The following is a 20,479-nucleotide window of genomic DNA, read 5'->3' as shown; positions in this document are numbered from 1 at the left end:
ATATTGCGGTCATGTCAGAGTTTATAACTTCCAATATCTTCAAAAGTTTAGTACAACGAGTCATATATCCCTTTTGCAAGACTCCAAATTGTATGTGTCAGTAGTTTCATTTTCCTTCTCTGGTTCCAAGTTAGACAAATGTGTCTCTGATACCAAATGCTGCCAGTAGGATTGCGTATTATTGGTCAATGTTTGTACTGATCGATGTACTCGTTATGTAGGAGATAAATGTTGTGTTGTCTATGCTTTGTTTTACGTTTGTAAAGATTTGTCTAAACTGAGTATGGGAGAGAGATGTTGTGTTGTCTATGTTTTGTTTTACATTTGTAAAGATTCGTCTAAACTGTGTATGAGAGAGAGAGAGAGAGAGAAATGTTGAGCGATGTATGCCTTGTTTCAAGTTTGTTAAGATTCATGTTCGCGCTGCGTGGGAGACAGGTGTTTCGCAGATAGGCTACGAAATATCTATCTCTTTACGCAGGCCCATGAAGTAGAGTCAGAACTCGACATTCTTGTTAACAGCTTGAATGTCGACATTTTTATGTAATGTTGAGTAACTCATGGGCGGGTCTCGTGCGTAGTCACCTCCTCGTGGTGAGACCTGGTAATTGGCATCGTTTTCCAAAAAGTAATCAGTTGATTAATCTTTGGAAAACGATACCAAGCCAAGAACTACGCTAATACAGCCCCGTTTGGATCATCAAATGTCACGGATAGAATATTTGATGATCTAAACTGGACTGTAACGTGGGACATCGTTGGACACCGTCAATAATCATCTTAATTTTTTTCAAATATGCTACGCTTTTTGCAATATTAAAATTTTGTTGCAATTTATTAAATTAATACACTGGAGTTATTATAATCAGAAACGAAGTAGTAAAATGTGAAATCAAAGAACGTTAGTCCATTGGGCGTCCCGGGATGTTCTCTCTAGTGTAGATCCTTCGCGCCTGTAGGGTAGTGTTGGACTCTTGCCGACTAAAACCCCACGATGGCGTTCCTAACACTTAACAGGGGTGCCCTTGAACCTCCTTTGAATTAATGTCGGAGCACTCTTGCGTCTTCTCCCTTTCCAAGGGAGCCATTTCTAATATCTAATACGGGCATTATGAGAGACCACATCTCCTAACGCCAGCTCCCTGTGCCGTGCACCCACCGCCACCTTCCAGCACGAGACCCTACAAGTGCACACAATTAAAGTGTACACAATAAAGTTGTTATAGTGCTCTTCCCAAAAGGAAAAGAAGTTACATATTATTCCAATATATGTATATGACGTATTCCAAGTTTTGCAGCTTCTTCTGGGTTATAGAAATTTAATTTATTGAGCAAGATTTATTCAATTTTAATGGATATTTGAACATTAGAACATAATTGAAGTATAATAAGGCAAAATATATAAAGATATTTGTCCTTTAAGTATTGATTAATATAATCTTACATACATATTTAAAATAATTAAAAGAATATTTTTTAAAAACGCTCATTAACATACTCGAATACTTCCAGCGAGGGTAGCAAGGGTTTTGTTTTATTATAACATCCAAGGATACAATACAATTAATGACGCATATTTACAAAGCATATAATGCATATACTAATATCCTATTCGTACGAATTACAATTATTTTTTAATCAATACAGTAACATATAGCATTTATTGCAAATAAAAGATTAAGATAATCCTAATTAGACGATTGTACTACACAGTTTTCCTTATAATTGTATCAACTTGAATGATATTTATGATTTTTCATGGCTGCTCAATCAAAAATATTTGTTCCATTGATTTTACCATATCATATCTGTTTCAGATTTCGTTCGAGCTAATGGATTTAAACATAAGCTTTTGAGAACTTGTACAGCGTCCTCTCCATCATCCCTCGCGTACAAAGTTTGTCTTTTGCTGCCAGCTTCGTACGAATTCCTACGAAGACTACCAGTCAAAGTATTTTCTTTATCTTTTCTTCCATCCGATCTTCGCCTTCGTTTCATAGTACTTTTAGACGAAAATGTAGTACCACTTTTCTTCGTTTTAAACGATGGTCTACGTTTCCTCCTTTTCCGAACTTCTCCCGTGTCTGCTCTCAAAGAAACTAACGATTTTATCGATGGATAATCGATCTTTTTATCGGACTCTCTCAAATCTGACGGTCGATTCTTTCTAGACATGCTCTGATTCGTTGGTGTTTTTCTTTTAGGATGAGTTCGATGGCGGAAATTCATCGAAGAACGTGATCCTTTGAAAATCGGTCTCAACGTCCCTAAAACTCTACCTTTAACTCTCAAAGGTTCTAGTAGCTCATGATCGTGCCAGGATGCAACTACAGGCAAACCACATGCATTATGCATGCCTACCAATGGCACGCCAATGGCTCGATGTTTTTTTATTTCAGGAAATACTTGATACGTATCGAAAGTCTCCCTGTTACGACTACCGCGCTTAGCATTTTCCTCATATGCCGATATCTTTTGACCAACGTGTCCACGTTCTAGATTAATGGTACCCCATTTGTTTCTAACCCGTGATTTATCATTCCTCAAATGCTTGGAACCTTCGGTCTCTACGGTTTCCTTGTTAGATTGTCCTTTCACCTTTGTATCTTTCGATCTTCGACGAGTAGTATTAAACTTTTGAGACGAAGATTTGTAAAAATACTCACCAAAATCGCTGAAATCTTGATCGTCTTTTTGCACGGAAACGTTATGTTCGCTTTTGCTTATCCTTCTGTCTAACGTCTTTAACTTCGAATGAATCTTACGGTGCCCACTTTGAATTTCGCGCTGGTAATCGCAAGAGTGACAGGATCTCCTGGCAGGATTCAAGGTTTCCCGGCGTTTCGAAACTGTGACCGATCGTCGACTTTGAGATTCAATTTCATTTTGTGGAGAAGACAGAGTTCTGTATTTTGTTACGTTGAAATTTTTATCAGGCTCGGACATCGAAGATTCAAATTGAAGTTGAGGCGCCTCCGATCGTCTAAGTGTCCCAATATTATGCGCTATCGAGGCCTGATAATTTTTTATTGGAATACTCCTGACAGTCCCGCTACTATTATGTGATTGTGATTTCCCCGCGTCCCTTTTATCGTGCCGATCTTTTCGGAGATCGTTCATCTCTTTCGAGCAAGTTTTATGGAAATAATCTGGCACAACATCTATCGCGCGTTCCTCATACAGTTGATCACTTCGTAACACGCCATCTTCAAATTTGGGCGGATTCTTCCATTCTTCGATTATGCTTTTGCTAAATCTCCTCACGTCGTTAAGTCTAGACAAACTTGACGCAATTTTTGTATTCTTAATGTCATCTGATGATTTACCCTCACTGCCCTCTAGCCACCTTCATGATTTAGTGCCAAACGTCGTTCCGGTTGCATGCATTCGATTCTCGATTCCCAGTCCTGTGAACGATTAACAATAAATTCCATTTCGCAAACAAAGACGAAGATTAGAGACGAAAGAATCTCTTACCAAAGTCGTGGTCACTTTCACTAAACGGACTAAGCGTTTGCGTGGATGTAAACGTCGATGCTTGAGATTTGGTTCTTCTAGTGCCCTTTGAACAGACGAAGAATGTGCTTAGAAGTGCACCAACTTCCACGAAAATCACCGCGAGTCCAATCGTGAGCAGTATTAATGCCTGGTCTTGGGTCCATTTCTCCAACATCTCTAAACAACCCTATAAAAATAATACATGCTTGCTTCTCAATATGTTTTTGTTCCTTTTGAAAATGTAAAATATGAAAAGAATAATTTTGGCAATACAGGAGTTAATAACTTGTCACGCAAATTTAACACAAAATAATTGAGTAGGTCAAAAAAGAATAAATGAAATATTAAAGTAGAAAGAATATTGGAAATTCTTCAAAACCATTTCCTCTGTTCTAAACTATCTTGAAGTATTTTGTAATTACTATATATGTGACATATTTCTTTACATTTCGAAGTCCAAAATGAGTTCATTTGTAAATTAAAATGTATAGTCTTTTATAAATATGTTCCGTATATGGATATAATACCATTCGTATAACAGTAGCGTCAAAGCGCGATGACATTTCAATCTGTATTCAGTTTCTGCGCATTCCCGCGATATTTAATACTCGGCGAGGAAGAGAGATAAGGAAACTTTCTCGCACAATGCGTCAACTTTGCTTTTTCCATCGAGTTTTACCGACGGGTACGTCTGTACCCAGATACGATACAGATTACACGATACATCAACGCCGCTTTTACGCAACCCGTATCCGACTGAATTTCCCTTAGACTGTGATATTTGCATGCGGGTCATTATTAAACGTGTGCGTGTGCGATACAAAGAACATCGACGGTTGTTTTCATTTCCCCTCGATTTTCCATTCATCGAAGCGACAAAGTTATCGTGAAAATTTGCAGGGAAAATGACAATAGCATATTATAACCAGAAAGATTAAAAATTTCATTTTTTAGTAAAGAGGAAGATAAATATTTGAGGCGCCGTGACTGGACATAAAACAAATATTTTTTTATGACATACATTTTAAAAACACACCTATTATTACCAACTCTTATATCCTTCCAACCATCGATTCACAACTTCCAACAATTACAATTCTGCATTATCATATCAATGAACCTGTCGCTTATCCCAGTGTTTACCGAGTTTACTCACGATTCCATTCGCATAATCAACAACATCCTGATTAACGATACGTACCGTGGTATGGCGGGCGTATTGATGTTCGGCAGGGTTCAAAGCCTGGCAGAGAGTAAGATTGGCAGGTTCAGGGTTGAGGAAAGAATCGGTCTGGTTTACGTTATTCAGGGTGCAACAGCTGAGAGGCACCACTAATTCTCGTCGACCGACTTCCTGTAGTCGCCACCACGAGGTACCGTAATTGCTACTTCCGTTTATGCCGCAGCAAGCAAACTGAAAAGATCCGCGCAGTTTCACATCGGAAGGTGTGTACTGTGTGACTGCCTTTTGCCAATCGATTAATCGAGCAATGACCAATTTCGGAGAATCGAAGTAAACACTCGTGAGATTGGATCGATAGTCGATCATGTGCATCGGGGCTATCTTTGTTGACTCGTTACAAATCACTTTACCTCAGGGGTATAGTTGCTCGCGAAAGTATCCGATCACATGCAGGAACCTTTTGCAAATGTATTACGTGTCTCATACGAAATATTGTGAAATTTCACTAACGCTGTAATAAGACTCGTTTATCATGATTTTACGAACCTCTCATAAGTCAAATTGATCAACTACGTCTTCAAAAAATAGTGTTTGTAATTGAGTTAATCAATATTTAAATAATAGTTTATATCAGATAACTAAGCAAATTCGCGTCGTTTTCCTGGTATATCTCTACTGAATAAAATGACATAAATTTCTTTAATTATCTAATATTAATGAGACCATGTTTAACACTTACTATATGCTTACGATGGCAATTCAAGCTAATTTATTACTAAATATATGTTTGCAATAAAAATCTTGTAGCATGTACATCTGACTCTGTACATCTTCGGATCAAAATTTCAGAATATTTTATGTAAGACGCCCAATATATACATAAAAATGAATCACTGTATATAGGAACGTACCGCTGTTTGCGCAAGATCAAGAGCTGCCGTGAATTGCTCTCGACCGGGAACAGCGTAACTACGTTGCAAAGCTCGTATCAATCGTGCTGGTCGAACATCAATGCCCAGAACGTGAGGCCAGAATACCACTAGAACGCACACAGTGCATTCGCCAAGTAATAGCAGGATTATCGTGATGAGATACTGAAAAAATACAGAGTAAAATGTAATGAGTGAAGTAATTAAAAGGCAGTAGCAAGAAGCAAACAGTACGAATGAAAGGTAAAAATGTAAAGTAAAAAGTAACGAGTGATATAATTAAGAGATAGTACTTGAATGGTTTACTGGTTATTGAATATTTAATGTTGGAATCGTTTAGTTGTATTTTCGCGGTGTATGAAACAATGTAATTCTTATTATTCCGTGCTACCACGTGATACAAATGTATGTGTATTCATATATTAGGTACATGAAGTTAATTGACTGGTGATAATAATGTATTATACATATTTATATGATCAACTGTTATAATTATTTATAATTGTTAAATGATCGAGTTAACTTCTGTAATATGTTATATGAGAAAGTAATTTAGTATAGTTGTTACGTTGTACTTTTTGGGAGTACTATGCTTATTTATTTCAATTTCCAAGCAATGCTCTCTTAATCGCTTGAAACGGTACAGTTGCTAGATAAATTACTCTAACGCATTTCACCTACTTTAATCCTTTAAGGAGAAAAGGAAACGTTTGTCAGAAAAATGCCACTGATAATGTCTATATGTCTACTAACTGATTCTGTTTGTTGAAATTAAAGCTGTATGAAAGCAAGTTCAAATTCAAATGTGTCAATCTCGTAATCACATAAAAATGGAAATGAAACCATATTGTATAATTTCAAATTAAATAACTATAATTTTTAATTGAATTAAATTAAATAATTTATCAAATAATACACGTATCCCATCATACCCCATCGTCATATTATGAATTTGCAAATCATATATAACAAAAAAATACTGTTGAAAATAAGAATGCATGTGTATCTCTCATCAACACTATTTACAAGTGAAACACGAGAAGCATGTCTCGTTCGTTGACTCAGACGGTCACACCTTCTACCTGCATCTCGTTACCAGACTGTTACTAATAAAAAGTTGGATCTCCGTGTATTCGCAGCTAATTGACTATCCATAACTTTCACGTCGTCACTTATCTGAATTTTACATCCTGAGACAAACGTTCAATAGCCTGCGAATATATTGTATTTTCACATGTTATCGCGCGTTCGCTCGTCTAATAAGCCACACACTGAAAAATAATTGCTGTTTTTACGTGATACACGAACGCGCCCTCCTTCCATGAGCACGCGTGCCTGGATTTATGTAGATCCGTTTCCGGGCAACGACGCGTGACCATAGTCCGACAAAGCGGGAAATCTGGTTTCGGTTTGGTCTGTCGAGCGAGCTCCCCGACGAAGAAGCGCGTGAAGACCTTGACTTTTGCACGATTAAAATGCGCGACTACTTTAGAAGCGTGTTCAGACTGTAACGCGGCATAATACAAAATGCCAATAACTATAGAAATAGCCATAGATCCCTCGTGAATCTGGAATTTTATTGTGGATATCGATTTTGAGGATGTGATATCGGATATGAAAGTTAATACAGGATGTGAGAGAACTATCATTGTAATATGTTTTTGCGTAGATATATCGCTGATATTTGAATGGAAAATAATGCTTCTGCATATAATGCTTGATGTTTCTTAGACTTTGTATAGCATGTGAATTTTTAATTTTTTAAATCAATTTTCTATTTAGTATTCTAATTTTAACATTCAGATGTATTAGATTTTTTAAAATACATTGAGAAATAATATAAAAATCGTAATCGATCCTTTAATTATTTAATGTGAATGACACTTGGAAACCATCTGGTCTACTGTTGCGTATACAAGGGAAATTTATGGATTCTTACTGAAACTGTAACGCATCGATTATAGAGACAAGTTGCCCAGCATCCTAGCAGACCCGTGAGCGTGATCAGAAATCCAAGTCCAACGACTGCAAATGCCATGTAATAAAAAAGTGGTTGATCAGGATGTATATCCCCTGGTCCCAATAAACGTGACAGTAGAATACGTTCATCATCGGCTAATAACAATGCCCCTAATGACATCAACGCGAAACCTGATATCTGGAAACGAAGGCAGCATCCTTAAATTGCAATAATCGTCATCTTTAAAACAAAGCTTTAATAATTTTTAATATGAAAAAAATATTCATTTACTCTTGCAATCAAAGAAAAGTAGGAGAAACTGAATACTTTATTCATCTCATAATAGTAATCCAAAAAATGAACTCATTTATTTTTCCACAACTCACCAGGAAAATGACATTTGTGCAACACACGAAAATTCGCGACACACCAAAGTTTTTCCTTTCCATTTTAATTCATTAAATCCTTTTCTATCTGAACGCGTATGCGACAGCAACGAAAGAATGACAACTCGTCACGTCAATCCCCCACGATGACACTTCATTAATAGTCGCGATAAATAAAAACATTAACGCGCAGGATAGAATTCATTTTAGTTCCTTTTTTGACGATCCTATCACCGACGATATTTTCTTTTTTTCCCTTATCAGTTTCGAAGCGCACTTGCTCGCATTAACTTGAAGACTGAAATGCCGCCGCGTGATAGATAGTTCCACAGTGCCGTACAAATACTGGCATCTGTAGGTGCGCTTGCGTTACGCGTCCTCATGCGCGACCGACCGGATGGAACCGGAAGGAAATAGAAAGGCACGAAACAAAAAAAGACACGCAGGAGGGGGTGAAATGTCCATATGCATGTACTTATGTGATCGTTACAGATATAACTGGTGTACGGGCCAACTTCACACAGGGGGAGTTGCACCTAATCGGTGTAATCGTTACGGATGAGTAACACTCGACTAGTTTATTTCCGTTCACATCCGTGAAAATTTTATTCTTATGTTCGATTCGTGAAAAATGACATTCGAAAGTGCAAGCTAATGATAATTAACTACGATAATGAACATTTAACTGTGATATTATAATTTCATGAATAATTGATGCGATTGGAGCATAATTCAATTGACTTTCTAAATATTTTTGTTGAAATTGAGTGAGACTCTGGTTATGCAAAAATGATTTTTATTAACAATTATAATATTAATATTTTTAATATTTATAGTAAAATTTACTTTTGATATGATACCGTAGAGTAGGTAGGCGTGTCATGCGTATTATTGTGTGTTCACGAAGCCTATCTCCTCCCGTCTACATTAATTCACGCGGCGTACTATGTACTTCTGACTAAAATATTACGTATTACACTCGTCTGTAGTTACTTATCAGTAAAAAGCTTTTATAAGCAAAAGCCGAGAAGACAAGAGAATAATTCTTTATACAAAGGCAGAATTATTTTAAACGTACAACATTATACTTTCTTAAAAATCTAAGGTCTTATGTGGTAAACTAGAACATCCGAATTGAGATATCGTTTCATCTTGTTCTCGTTGAGTAGTATCTCCTAATTCAGGTGGTAGGTGTAAAACCTAAAATAGAACGGCGAAGATATATACACATAGCCAAACTCAAATTTTGTTATATTTATAAAGTCAATTTACCTCGATGACAAATTTCTTTCGACGTAATTTGAATACAAGATCTCGTGATTCTGGATTATGAGGTGCTATAGTATTTAAAGCCAGCATCTTCTGTAGATGCAATAAGCCATGATAATCCTTAAATAATGGGTTTGTTTCTTTTTGTGAGCCTGCAAATGATTCCAATTTAATTGCAACATCTGACAGATGTTCAATCCGTTGCGCAGTAGCATCCTAAAAATTAATAACAATGAAAAAATGAATATATATTTACATAAAAGGTTTAATAAATAAAGTACATAAAACGCACCGAATTTTCAAAACATTCTGTAGGCACTGTTATCACTGCAACTGCATAAGAATATCTTAAAAGAGCTCTAAAGTAATACAAAAATTTGAACAAATCTTGATGCGAATCATTTACAGAATCACTGCACCATAATCTAGATCCTAAGGAATGAATTGCAATTCTTAGAACTTGTCTTTTTGTAGGTGTCTCTGAAATTGAGTGTCCTCCCTTCTTCAGAGTCTCTTGAATACATTTTAATAACTTTGAATATGTCATATTGTTAAAGGCATTGTCTTTTTTAGGACAATTATCATCATACCACTGTGTTATATCTGCTTTTTCGATTACTTCTTTTTCCATTCTTTTTGTAAGGTCATAGAAATGACCAAAAGCTTGTCCTCCAGTTGGGGAGGTATCAATTATTTTCATATTTTGATACCTCCAAGCAATCTTCATTTGTTCATCAGAATTGGATGATTGATCAATCGATGTGGTGTCTGTTACAACAGCTGGTATTTCTGACACAAACTGTGATGTTTCAACATCTTTAGATCCAATTAATAATGGTTGAGCTGTAACTACGCTTTCAGCCATAAAATATTTTAACATGACTTTTGCATATGTGCCATATCGATCTTCCTCTAAAAATTGAAGTCATTTTGTTCATTTTATTCATATCCAAATTTTCATAAGATAAGCATACTTATTACATACCAATAAGAAACAAAGAACCAACAGGTAATCCTCCACCTAAAAGAATAGACTGAAATGCATTAATATAATAGAGAATCATAATAAAAATTGTATTGTTGCAAATAAATTCAAACCTATTATATGATCTAAGGAAGGAATTCCAGTCGAAATGAGTAGTTGTGAATTTTTTATTGAGGGTTTAGTTCCTGGTATAAAGGGAATTCTGCTACTTTTTCCTGTAGTTAGATCCATTTTTCAAAACTATTTCTGAACTAAAAAATAACGATACAGTTTATTTAATATCTGTACCTTATTAATAATATTAATTCTTTTCATAAAAAACACTTACTTTACGCATAACAGTAAATATTACATACACAAAATAACAATACGAAGCCAATGTTATTTAGAATGAAACCTTTAGTAAAAAAAGTGACTGTTTACGACGAATTTTGATTTACGTGTCGCAACAACTTCGTCTACATTTGGAGGTTATGTTTATACGCATCATATGATATATTCCATATATTATTAAAATATGACATATAACATGTATTGAATAATGGAATTATCGAAACGTATTCCACTAAATTATAAAAAATCAAAAATTTATAAAAATGAGTTGTTTATCAATCGAGGTAGAAATTTTTATTACGGTAAATAGACAAAAGATGGCAATACATACAGCTGGTTTACAGTCGGTAGCTGACGCCTTTCATAGTTTATAATTCTTCGGCTAGAATGCAGTCATATCAATAATTTTAATTAATAAACTATAATTTTGATTACAAAATCGATTATATTCATTACACATAATTCTTTCTATAAAAGGCTGATTGTTTCTGTTGTTTAAATTATATATCTATCCTTTGATGTATACATAACTTCATTAAAAATCTTTGAAAGCTTTACGTAATCTAATTAATTATGTGTACGATTTTAAGTTCTAACATGCATTACTTATCTCCCATATAATGTCTACAACAATAAAATCAATTTATTTGATTTGTTAATAATCAAGCATGTTATGCATATTGACATAAATAGCTAAAAAATTGATAGAAATGATCAAGAAATACATTTAAAAATATTAATAAAACATAAAGGTAAAAATATCACATACATTCCTCAAACACTTTTGAATTATATAAAATAATTTTCAGATGTTATCCATCACTTTTTGAAGACTTAAAACGACAAACTATGGAAACGCGTCCCTATATTAGAGCTAGAGGGGAGCAGTCCGTAGCGGGGGAATGGAATACGTAAGTGTAGGAGAAAGGGAGAAGGACATAGTCTAGAAAGAAGACAGAGAAGGAGCAAAGGGAACGCGTGAGTAACCCGTCTCGTGCATGTAGATTGTAGATTCAAAGCTGTGGCGCTGTGGCACGGGCAGTTTTGCACAGGCACGGTGCGGAGGTATCCGACCAACAGTGAAAAACCCCTCTCTGTTACTATCCCATCTTTCTCTCTTTCTAGCATATCCCACTCGGCCGCCTTCCTCCTACTTCTCCTACTTCTCCTACCATTTCCCCTTCCATTGGCGTGTTTTCTTTTTCCAGCACACTCGTGCCGACCTATCGATCTCTCGCTCGCTCTCCCAGTCTTTTCCTTTCTTTCTACAGAGGCCGCAGCACGCTGCCCTCGCTCAACTACCTGTTGTGACGTCCAACGTGCACTCGACGACGCACCGGGACAATCGAGAGATTCAGCGCACGCGGTATACGCTGCTGTTTTCCGTGTAATACCGTATATACTGTCCCTCATGGTCGGTAGAGACAGTAGAACGCTCGCACACCGGCCTCCGCGTACAAGAAAGTCTTTCGTTGGTAAAGCGTGTGCCTGATCCGCGAACCAGAGCTGATATTACCCCGCGAAAAGCTTGTCCCATACTCCCACTACGATCTTGCTTCCCGTCTCTCGCGTAGACGCGCGACGCTATAAGAAAGAGAGAGTGAAAGAGACAAAGAACGAAAAGAGAGGAAAAACGGTTAGAGAGAGCTTCTTATTGAAAGATTGTAGTTAGACTTTAGCAACTAAAGAGGGCATTGGAAATATATTTCTGAATGTATACTTTTCTGCTGCTTCACACGTTGTGTTGTATCGATTATCATTTTAGTAAATCGTAGAGCAGTTCCATTTTCTGTGAGTTTGGATATGTTTTTGTGTAGATTATGAAACGAGGTAATTTGTATCTTATCTATCCCTTTTCATTTGAAAAGGTTATGCAAATTGATTATTAACTTGTAAGTAATACGTATCCGCTTGACATTGAAAAGTTGAGAAATCATTCTGTTACGTATTTCTAAAAAAGCTTGGAATATATTTGTTTATTATTAATTAGATTCATGAAATAATTAGATGTTTTCGTTAAAATTCTATTTCAATTTTCTAAACAGGATTCAGTGACTAGAATACTTCATATTCCTCCGTGAATAAATTTTAAGCCGGATAATATAAATAAACATATATGTATATAACAGTATGTTATTTGTAAATATATATCACGGGACATCATACTCTAATTTCAATAAATTTGTAATATTTTATTGTTAAAATATATTTATCATTGAAGAAAATATTATATAAAAACAAAAAAACACAATTTCGTAACCGATAAACGCTCATAGTTGGTATTGAACAGAATCTAAGAAAGTATGAATTTCATACGTGGCGCCAACTACGCTTAGTTGTAAAGATCACTATCAGATGGCGTGGCAATTTGGGCGCCTCTTGTATACACGGACTTCCCAGGCCCTGAACTTAGTCGCGCGCGGTGAACGTTCCGTCCTACTGTCGAATCTTCGCGCGCGTCTCGTCAACAGTGACAGTTCGAAAACTTCTTTCACATGGAATGTGAAACGTGACGAACTTTGTTTATAGTGTGTTGCTTTATCATTCAGTTTCGCGATTAATCGTTTGATGGAAAAGCAAATTGTCGAAGGACCGTGAGTGCCTATCGAACGACAATATCAACGAGGATTTATACATTGAGTGATATCGTGTGTCTTATGTGTATCAGCCGTGCGTGCTATACGCTATATACTATCGAACGTATCGAATTGAGTGAAACTGTGAAACGATCGGACAATCGACACGAAGCTTGGTACATCGTTGAAAAGTATAACCGGCGTTGTTGTTTATACAAGACAGGACGAAGTTAAGCGCGCGGTACAGCGGTGTCGAGGCGCGAACGACGCGACGACATATTCCAAATGCGTCTTGACCGGAAGTTGAGGATCGTCACATTGGCAGGGTGGCAGAGGATGCCCGGCTGGAGGGCAACGGCGGGAGACGAGGTCGCAGCAGTAGCAGTAGCGTGCGTCAGGCGCTTCGGTAGCAGAGGTTCTCACTGAGCTGGCTTACCCTGCAGTGGATTTAGGGGGCTGTATGGAGGCCGGGGGGCTCCTGCCCCGCCAGCCCCCGCAAGGCCCCCCCGGCACTGCGCCTGGCCCAATCTCGGTCTGCGTGGGCCAGGCTAATACCAATACTAATAACGCCAACAACGTAAACAACCTGCAGAACACTGTTCTAGCCCAGTCAGCCGGGATTCACGATTTGAACGCTGCTGGTCAGTTGAATATAACAAGTCAACAGCTGCAGTTGCAGCAACAAATGGGTCAAGCACCTGGCATGGGTGAAGTACTCACCCCCAAGAGACAGGCGGTTGTGGATCGTCTGAGACGTAGGATCGAAAGTTATCGGCGTAGACAGACCGATTGTATACCGAGATTTGATCAAAGTTTCAACGGTTTGTGCGAGCAGAATATTCAGGACACACTGGTGCTGAAACAACGTTTCCTCGAGAGTAAGGCGAAACGACAAGCAAAGAAAACGGACAAGAAGCAAAGCGAGCCGGTCGGTCTCTCCAGCGTTCACGTGGTGAGTCATTTACTCTACTTGTTGGCTTTCGTCTGTCTCCCGTTCGAGTTCCTCGTCGCGCGCGTTTATAGAGTTCTAGCGTAGGTGCTCGCGTTGGTGCGAGCGTGCGCGCGCGCGCTTTCATAAGTACATGCCGGTCGTCAACCTTCCTCTTCTTCCAAACTTCTTATCGCATGTTCTTCTCTTTCGCGCGCGTGACCTTGTTATTTCGTGCACTCGCTTCCGTCTACCGACGGGCAAGATTAATGACGCTTCGTGTACACGATGACGGGGACGACGGATTGTATCGTCGGTGCTATTGTGTTTACTCATCCGGAACGATTCGAGTTCCACTCCAAACATCGCGATAATCGGCTGTTAACGATCATCGTAAATTATCGATGATATACGTTACAAATTTTCTCGTCGAGAATGAAGCAGGCTCGGACATTTACGATCGAGGAGCGTTCCTCTTTCTTCACAGTTACGATATGTATCGTGCAAATATGTAGGCGCGCGCGTGTGCACGATCCAGAAACGCAATCGTCGAGGGTCACGCGATTGAGAACATCTAAACTGTGTAGTATGTATATAGCGAGTAAGCGGCACTCGGCAACTTGCCGGGTCAAGATTCTACTACACAGGTTTGGAATCGAAGCGCGGGCGTAATGAAATACCATGCTCTTTACACCTATCCTACCAAGTTTCATTTACAAAGCGCTCGATGAACTGTTACCGCGCACTGATAATATTTGCAATGTTTTGCTCACCGAATTTCGGAATATACCCTGGTAATTTGTCAAATATTTCCGACAGGTTAGGGTCTGTTAAGGTTGCGTAATTTTTTATTGGCGATTATAATCGAGGATATTGTTTTATTTACAAGTCTTTTATTTTTTCTTTCGTAATCAAGTTTTTAGTAACTAGATTCTACATTATAATATCCGTTAATATACAAGTAGAAGTTGATTTTCGAATACCCTCGTGTTAGAAACATTCAAACTGTTGATTGCCGCTGCTGTTCTATATTAGGTTTCGAACACACAAGTCATCCAATTAAACGCATAATTTAGCAATTATGTGTAGCACATACAATCATATGCAAATGCCATTCGTACATAAAATTCAATTCATTCTTGTGAATAATCCAAAATCTATCCTCTGTTTCATTCATACATTCATACATAACTGTATGTTTTTCCAATATATGTTTCCAATTTGTAACAGGTAAAGCCTGGTGCAAATTATAAAAATTCATGTAGCTTGAAATTTCTTTTTCTATGTATAATTCTGAATAAAGCTACTAGCTAAGAAAAACAAGGGAAAGTTCGAAAAATATCGAAACTTTCCACTCGTAGTATCATCAACTCATGAACTTAGACTGTTTCTTCCTTTTTTAATATTATTTTTAACACTTAATCATTTCAAAAGTATAAGTCAATAAGTCCGGGAAATATCTGATAAAAGATAAATCTTGCAAACATCTTGCGAAGTTCAATACAACGCTTGCGAGTCAACAAGCGTTAAAGTCCGATATTTTTTAAAGCTCGAATATTTAACAAGTTTAGAAAAATATCGGTTTATTTTCCGAATCGTTTATCGCGAGAAATATGTTTCGAAAGTGGCGTAGTTATTTCATGAATATCTAACAAAAAAGAAGATAAATCTTACAAGCTTTGCTTTATGAAGTGCAACTAAAATGTTGCTATCCCGTATCGATAAAACCTGACCTTACTTTAACTGCTTTTTCCAACGTTGCGTGGGTTAACAACGAATACATATTTTTTTCAAAGCAATCTTTAAACAGTAGAATAACTTTTTTATTATGAACCGTTAAATTGTGTTCTATTTCCGTATGATTGACGTAACAGATATCAGTTCCTTGCAGTTACTTGCTACAGTTATTTAATTTACGAAAGGTTATACTAAACTATTTTTAAATTAGGATTTTAAATTAGGAATATTTCCTCGTTTATTAACACATACGTAAATCCTCATTTCTTATAATCACATCACATTCTCAGAGGTTTAATCGCATATACCATAATACAATTCCTAAATATACAGATATGCACTGTACGAATGAAGGCAATATTTTAAATTGCTAGCTCGTCATATTTTCCACGGGAAATATTTATCCATCAGGCGCCCTTTATTTCCCCGATAATATCGGTCGTTTGTGTCGTCTAAAAAGCGATTCGAAACAGGTGGATGTGCACAAAGTATCGTTAAATCGTGGGCTCTCTACCTACGTCGCTTACCTGTAGGCGTTCGATTCGAGACGTCCCATATTAACCTTGGATTTACGTCAATGCAGGGGCGTTCTACGCCGGTACGTATAACGTCATTGTCACGAACTTATACGCGATGCGTTTATTCCGACCTTCACAGAGCTTGCTGACAACCTTTCCTACAACGAGGTGCAAATGTTCTTTCTACATTTTCTGTTTTCTTTGTCCTTTTTTTAATTCGCAATGTTTACACCCACTTTCTTCCTTTATCACCTTCGATATTATTCTGTTAGGAAGTAAGAAGTAGGAAATGAAGTATGCGTTTATATCGTATCCTTTTAATTATAAAATTATGCTATAGTTCTAGGTTTTATGTACGTGTTGCTAATATTTGATTTCAATGGAAACGAGACTATAGTATAAAAAATTATAATTTTTATAATCTTGCTCAATTTTCCAGGAATTAATCGGAAAAAAATGATGAATGAAAAGTTTTGCTTGGTTTAGTAATTATCAAACATGGTATTTAGTTTATTGCTTAAGTAAAAAATTATTGATTTATTTGTAAAACTTCAATTTCAACTTCAACAAAGTTTTAAGTAAAATAATAATTGAATAGCCACACACTTATAGTATCAATTTATTAGGATATTTCATTTGATTATATAAATCGGAAGATTGAATTTAAGTTTTGAATTGTCTGTGCTTTGTAAAGGTATGCCAAGGTATAACGAGTATTTGAACACTGACAATTCATTATCATTATCTGATGGTTGATCGCATATTAATGCTAGTGGTAACATCTCGTTAGTTGGATAGATGGGATGTTGGTTATAAATCTTCGCTGATTTGGTTATCTTGCCCATGAGATTTGTGCGTTCTAGTTTCGAGTAAATACATTTTGAATTTCAATCTGTCTCGAGTACAACTCTTACAACTTAGATATAAATACTATAATCTTTCTATGTGTTATATTTAACATCTGTGATAAGTTAAATACAAATTCATCGAAATCTCTTTCGAGATCTCCTTGGTATTTTATTCCCCCATTTGATTCCAATACGAAAATTTAATTGCAATCAATCAAATATCCATTGAGTGTAGATTCAATTATTTGATACAGATTTGGAAACATTTATTTCATTAGTTCCTTTATTTTCTTAACTGATTCGACAAAATAATTTGTTTAATGTATCAATCGATATTCAATACAAATTCACAAAATTTTATTTCAGAGAGTACTTCGTTCCACTGATTCTCTTATAATTTATTTATTGAACACGTGAAACTAATGCTAGTTAACGAAGCATAATTTTTTTGGAGTTTTGTGCCAATGAATATTTCGTTTCTTACTTCCTTCATATTCTTTATTTATCGATTTTTTTCAAAAATTAAATTCATTTATTTGGCGTGAGATATATTTATTTAATCGAATAACCAATATAAATCTATAGGATTCTGTTTCAATAATAAACTCCATTAATTGATTTTACTGTAACATAAAAATCACGAATGTATTCAATATCAATCCACAAAGTAATTTCTTCGAATTCGTCTCAGGTTACCAAGCTAATAAAAGTAATAATCGAGTAATCGTATACTCGAGTCCATTTGATAAAGTATACTCTATCGATTCTCAAGTATTAGTATTGCTCGAGTGTTTATACGATCTGTCTAATAAAATCAGTTCAAGATTTTCTAATTCGCGTTATTATCTAAAGGATTTTTTACACGCAATCCAGTTATCGGTGTAAGAAATTAATTAACTCGGAATAAGAGAATATTATTTAAACTGAACCGTCGAAATACAAAACGTTTGATCGCATCTAAATTAAAGCGAAACCAAAAATACATCGGCACGCTATTTACAGAGACGATAAGCGACGATAAGTGTATCAACCGTTTATACAAATGCGCATTGACGCAATGTTATTTCTTATCCACGTGAAAAGAACTGATCTTTGTTTATCAAATTTCTTCGTCGTTTTAAAACTAGTTTCTGACAATCGTTTTCAGTCAAGGTTATTCGCGTTAGGATAAAAGAAGGCGTTTAACTCTTAATTGATAAAGTTAGTTTATAAATCCATAATAGTTGAGAATAAGTTGCTTTTAATTTTACGATATTTCATTTTAATTTTCCGGTTGAAAACTATTTCTTTACCACTAAAGCTATATACCAAAATAGTTAGAATAACCAATTCGTAATTTTCCATAGAAATTTTACAAATTCACATTTTTGAATATTTTAAGCATTCTTTGTAATACGTATAAGTAAAAGCTTTATTTTCCTTGCATTCCTTTCATGTATCGTTCATGTTGATTCATTTATTTCAAGTCCTATAGTTGTCAATGATTCTATCGTTAATTATACCTATCCATAAACATCCGCAATCTAGCGATCACCAATAATGGATCAACGATTCCAATGTAGGGTTAGAACGAGAAAAATTTGCACAGCGTGCAAAAACACGGATGCAAATGCATGTTTCCAGAATAGATCGGTCGGTTATCGCTTGTGTATGCACTATGCACGTATTACGTGACAAGCGTCCTCACGCCCGAACCGATTGTATCGAGGGAAAAGCTGACGGTTAAAATAGTCGTCGCACGAAACTTTTATTAGCTTCGTGTTTAATTGGTCGATTAGCTGGATGATAGACTAAATTAAAAGAGAGAGGGGTATGCAGAAAGGTAAGAGAGAAACTGTATATCGACTTGTGAAAGTTCAAAACATTCAGTGTGTGTGTGTGTACGCGTTGTTCGTTAATTAAACGAACCTCGTCCCGTAAAACGTGAAAGCAAACTATTATTTATAGCAGGATAAATAAAAGAGGTTTACCAACTCGGCGACGTGTGCGACTTTTTAAATCTGGATAAAATACTATATTGGAAAATTTACAGTTAAGTGAAACACCTAAGGTTACGCATTTAAGATTAAGATAAATATATTTTGTCTATCGTTTTTAAAATATATAATAGGAAAGTTTGAAATAAGATATTTATATAAAAAGAAATCCCCTGATAGAATAAGATGAAAAATAGAGGTAAATTAAGTATCTTTATTAATAACAGGTGCTTATATTACAAATTGCTTTTTTTTTAAATATACAACAAATCTATCTGTGAAGATTATAAGACATCAACCCAGCACGCTATTTGTTATATTATTAATTGAGCTTTGTCTCCTCTTTTCATTTCGCTTCCGGGTTTAATGGGACAGAAATGCATGAAATTCGCGTAGGATTTGTAGGTTACTAAAACATCTAAATTATACATTGAAATTGAAATTCTTATTCCACCAGATCTGTTATTATTGTTTGCACAGGTTGCACCAATGCGATGTTTTCACATTTTTGAGTACTCTAACGATATACGTCCGCCATCGGATGTTGATAATTCGTCACGACGCGCGACGTAGATTACGGTGGGTCTCTCTTCATTGTTATCAGGTCGCACAATTTTCAACTGAAATTAATCATTCCTTTTATCTGCGTTACATTATTGCGCAGATCCGTGTCTTCACGCAACTTTTGATTTTATTAATACACATATGTTACTTTCACCAACTCCTCTCTACCTTATCTTCTATCGAGCTGTTAATAACGTTCAGAAGGTTCAATATGCGACTTTTTTTCTGTCGATTTTCGATATACAGAGGTAGCATGATACTCATAATTTTGTTATTCTTGGAATGGAGCCTGGTTTGACCTTGTTAGATGGAGACGGTTAGGATAAAAGTCTACTTACACGTCCTACTGTGAATTAATATAATTGTAAAACAATAATAATAATTTTCTAGATACATCCTTTTTGTAATTCAATTTTCTTATTAATTAAAAAATTATTATTATCGAGTATCAGACTGATTCTTGGTCATCGTTGATGATTCTTGAATTCTTTACATAATTCTATTATGTAACGATAATGAGGGAAGTAGAAAGTTTAAGAACAGTTTCGTGTACTGCGGCATGGCAAACATATTATCTCTTTAGTGGCGATAGAAAATATGAAGTGAATAGAATGGAAAGTAGTAGTTTGAAGATATAGCGTGGGTAATTGTTATCACGATTTACCTAATAAAGGCAAGTACAAAACACACTTCGATAGTTTGTATTACTACTACTATATTTTATTAATCAATATGCATTTATATACATATATTTACTACAAACCTATAGGTCCTTTTTCAATCTCCTTA

The 20,479-nt window shown here is 35.9% G+C and overlaps 3 protein-coding genes across 3 annotated transcripts in view; 1 reads left to right on the top strand and 2 right to left on the bottom strand.

Annotated features, from left to right (window-relative positions):
* Positions 1-1,506: 1,506 nt before the first annotated feature.
* LOC100649060 (tetraspanin-9) lies at positions 1,507-8,609 on the bottom strand. Its single transcript, XM_012309474.3, has 6 exons — positions 7,957-8,609; positions 7,550-7,768; positions 5,593-5,775; positions 4,700-4,912; positions 3,478-3,685; positions 1,507-3,407 (listed from the first exon to the last, which is right to left on the bottom strand). The coding sequence occupies exons 1-6, from the start codon at positions 8,017-8,019 to the stop codon at positions 3,349-3,351; spliced, it is 945 nt and encodes a 314-aa protein (XP_012164864.1). The 5' UTR covers positions 8,020-8,609; the 3' UTR covers positions 1,507-3,348.
* A 128-nt stretch (positions 8,610-8,737) lies between these two features.
* LOC100648941 (elongator complex protein 4) lies at positions 8,738-10,784 on the bottom strand. The gene is made up of 6 exons (XM_012309473.3): positions 10,539-10,784; positions 10,324-10,461; positions 10,211-10,246; positions 9,518-10,137; positions 9,229-9,441; positions 8,738-9,156 (listed from the first exon to the last, which is right to left on the bottom strand). The coding sequence occupies exons 2-6, from the start codon at positions 10,439-10,441 to the stop codon at positions 9,049-9,051; spliced, it is 1,095 nt and encodes a 364-aa protein (XP_012164863.1). The 5' UTR covers positions 10,442-10,461; positions 10,539-10,784; the 3' UTR covers positions 8,738-9,048.
* A 1,170-nt stretch (positions 10,785-11,954) lies between these two features.
* Positions 11,955-20,479, top strand: part of LOC100648747 (neurogenic protein mastermind) — a 248,205-nt gene continuing 239,680 nt past the window's right edge. The window contains exons 1-2 of the mRNA XM_012309465.3: positions 11,955-12,179; positions 12,899-14,071. Coding sequence (XP_012164855.2) covers positions 13,580-14,071 — 492 coding nt within the window. The 5' untranslated portion in view covers positions 11,955-12,179; positions 12,899-13,579. The remainder of the gene's footprint in view (positions 12,180-12,898; positions 14,072-20,479) is intronic.

This window comes from Bombus terrestris, chromosome 6 (genome assembly GCF_910591885.1).
Source record: "Bombus terrestris chromosome 6, iyBomTerr1.2, whole genome shotgun sequence".
In the NCBI taxonomy this organism is placed as follows: Eukaryota; Metazoa; Arthropoda; class Insecta; order Hymenoptera; family Apidae; genus Bombus; species Bombus terrestris.
This window is presented reverse-complemented; position numbering and strand designations above follow the sequence as displayed.

Coding starts and splice junctions, on each gene's coding strand:
- LOC100649060 (XM_012309474.3), bottom strand. CDS start 8,019: ATGGAAAGGAAAAACTTTGGTGTGTCGCGAATTTTCGTGTGTTGCACA. Junction 7,769..7,956: donor GCACAAATGTCATTTTCCTG/GTGAGTTGTGGA, acceptor CTTCGTTTCCAG/ATATCAGGTTTCGCGTTGAT. Junction 4,913..5,592: donor TTGATCTTGCGCAAACAGCG/GTACGTTCCTAT, acceptor GGATCTTTTCAG/TTTGCTTGCTGCGGCATAAA.
- LOC100648941 (XM_012309473.3), bottom strand. CDS start 10,441: ATGGATCTAACTACAGGAAAAAGTAGCAGAATTCCCTTTATACCAGGA. Junction 10,247..10,323: donor TTCCTTAGATCATATAATAG/GTTTGAATTTAT, acceptor CTATTCTTTTAG/GTGGAGGATTACCTGTTGGT. Junction 9,442..9,517: donor CAGAATGTTTTGAAAATTCG/GTGCGTTTTATG, acceptor ATTAATTTTTAG/GATGCTACTGCGCAACGGAT.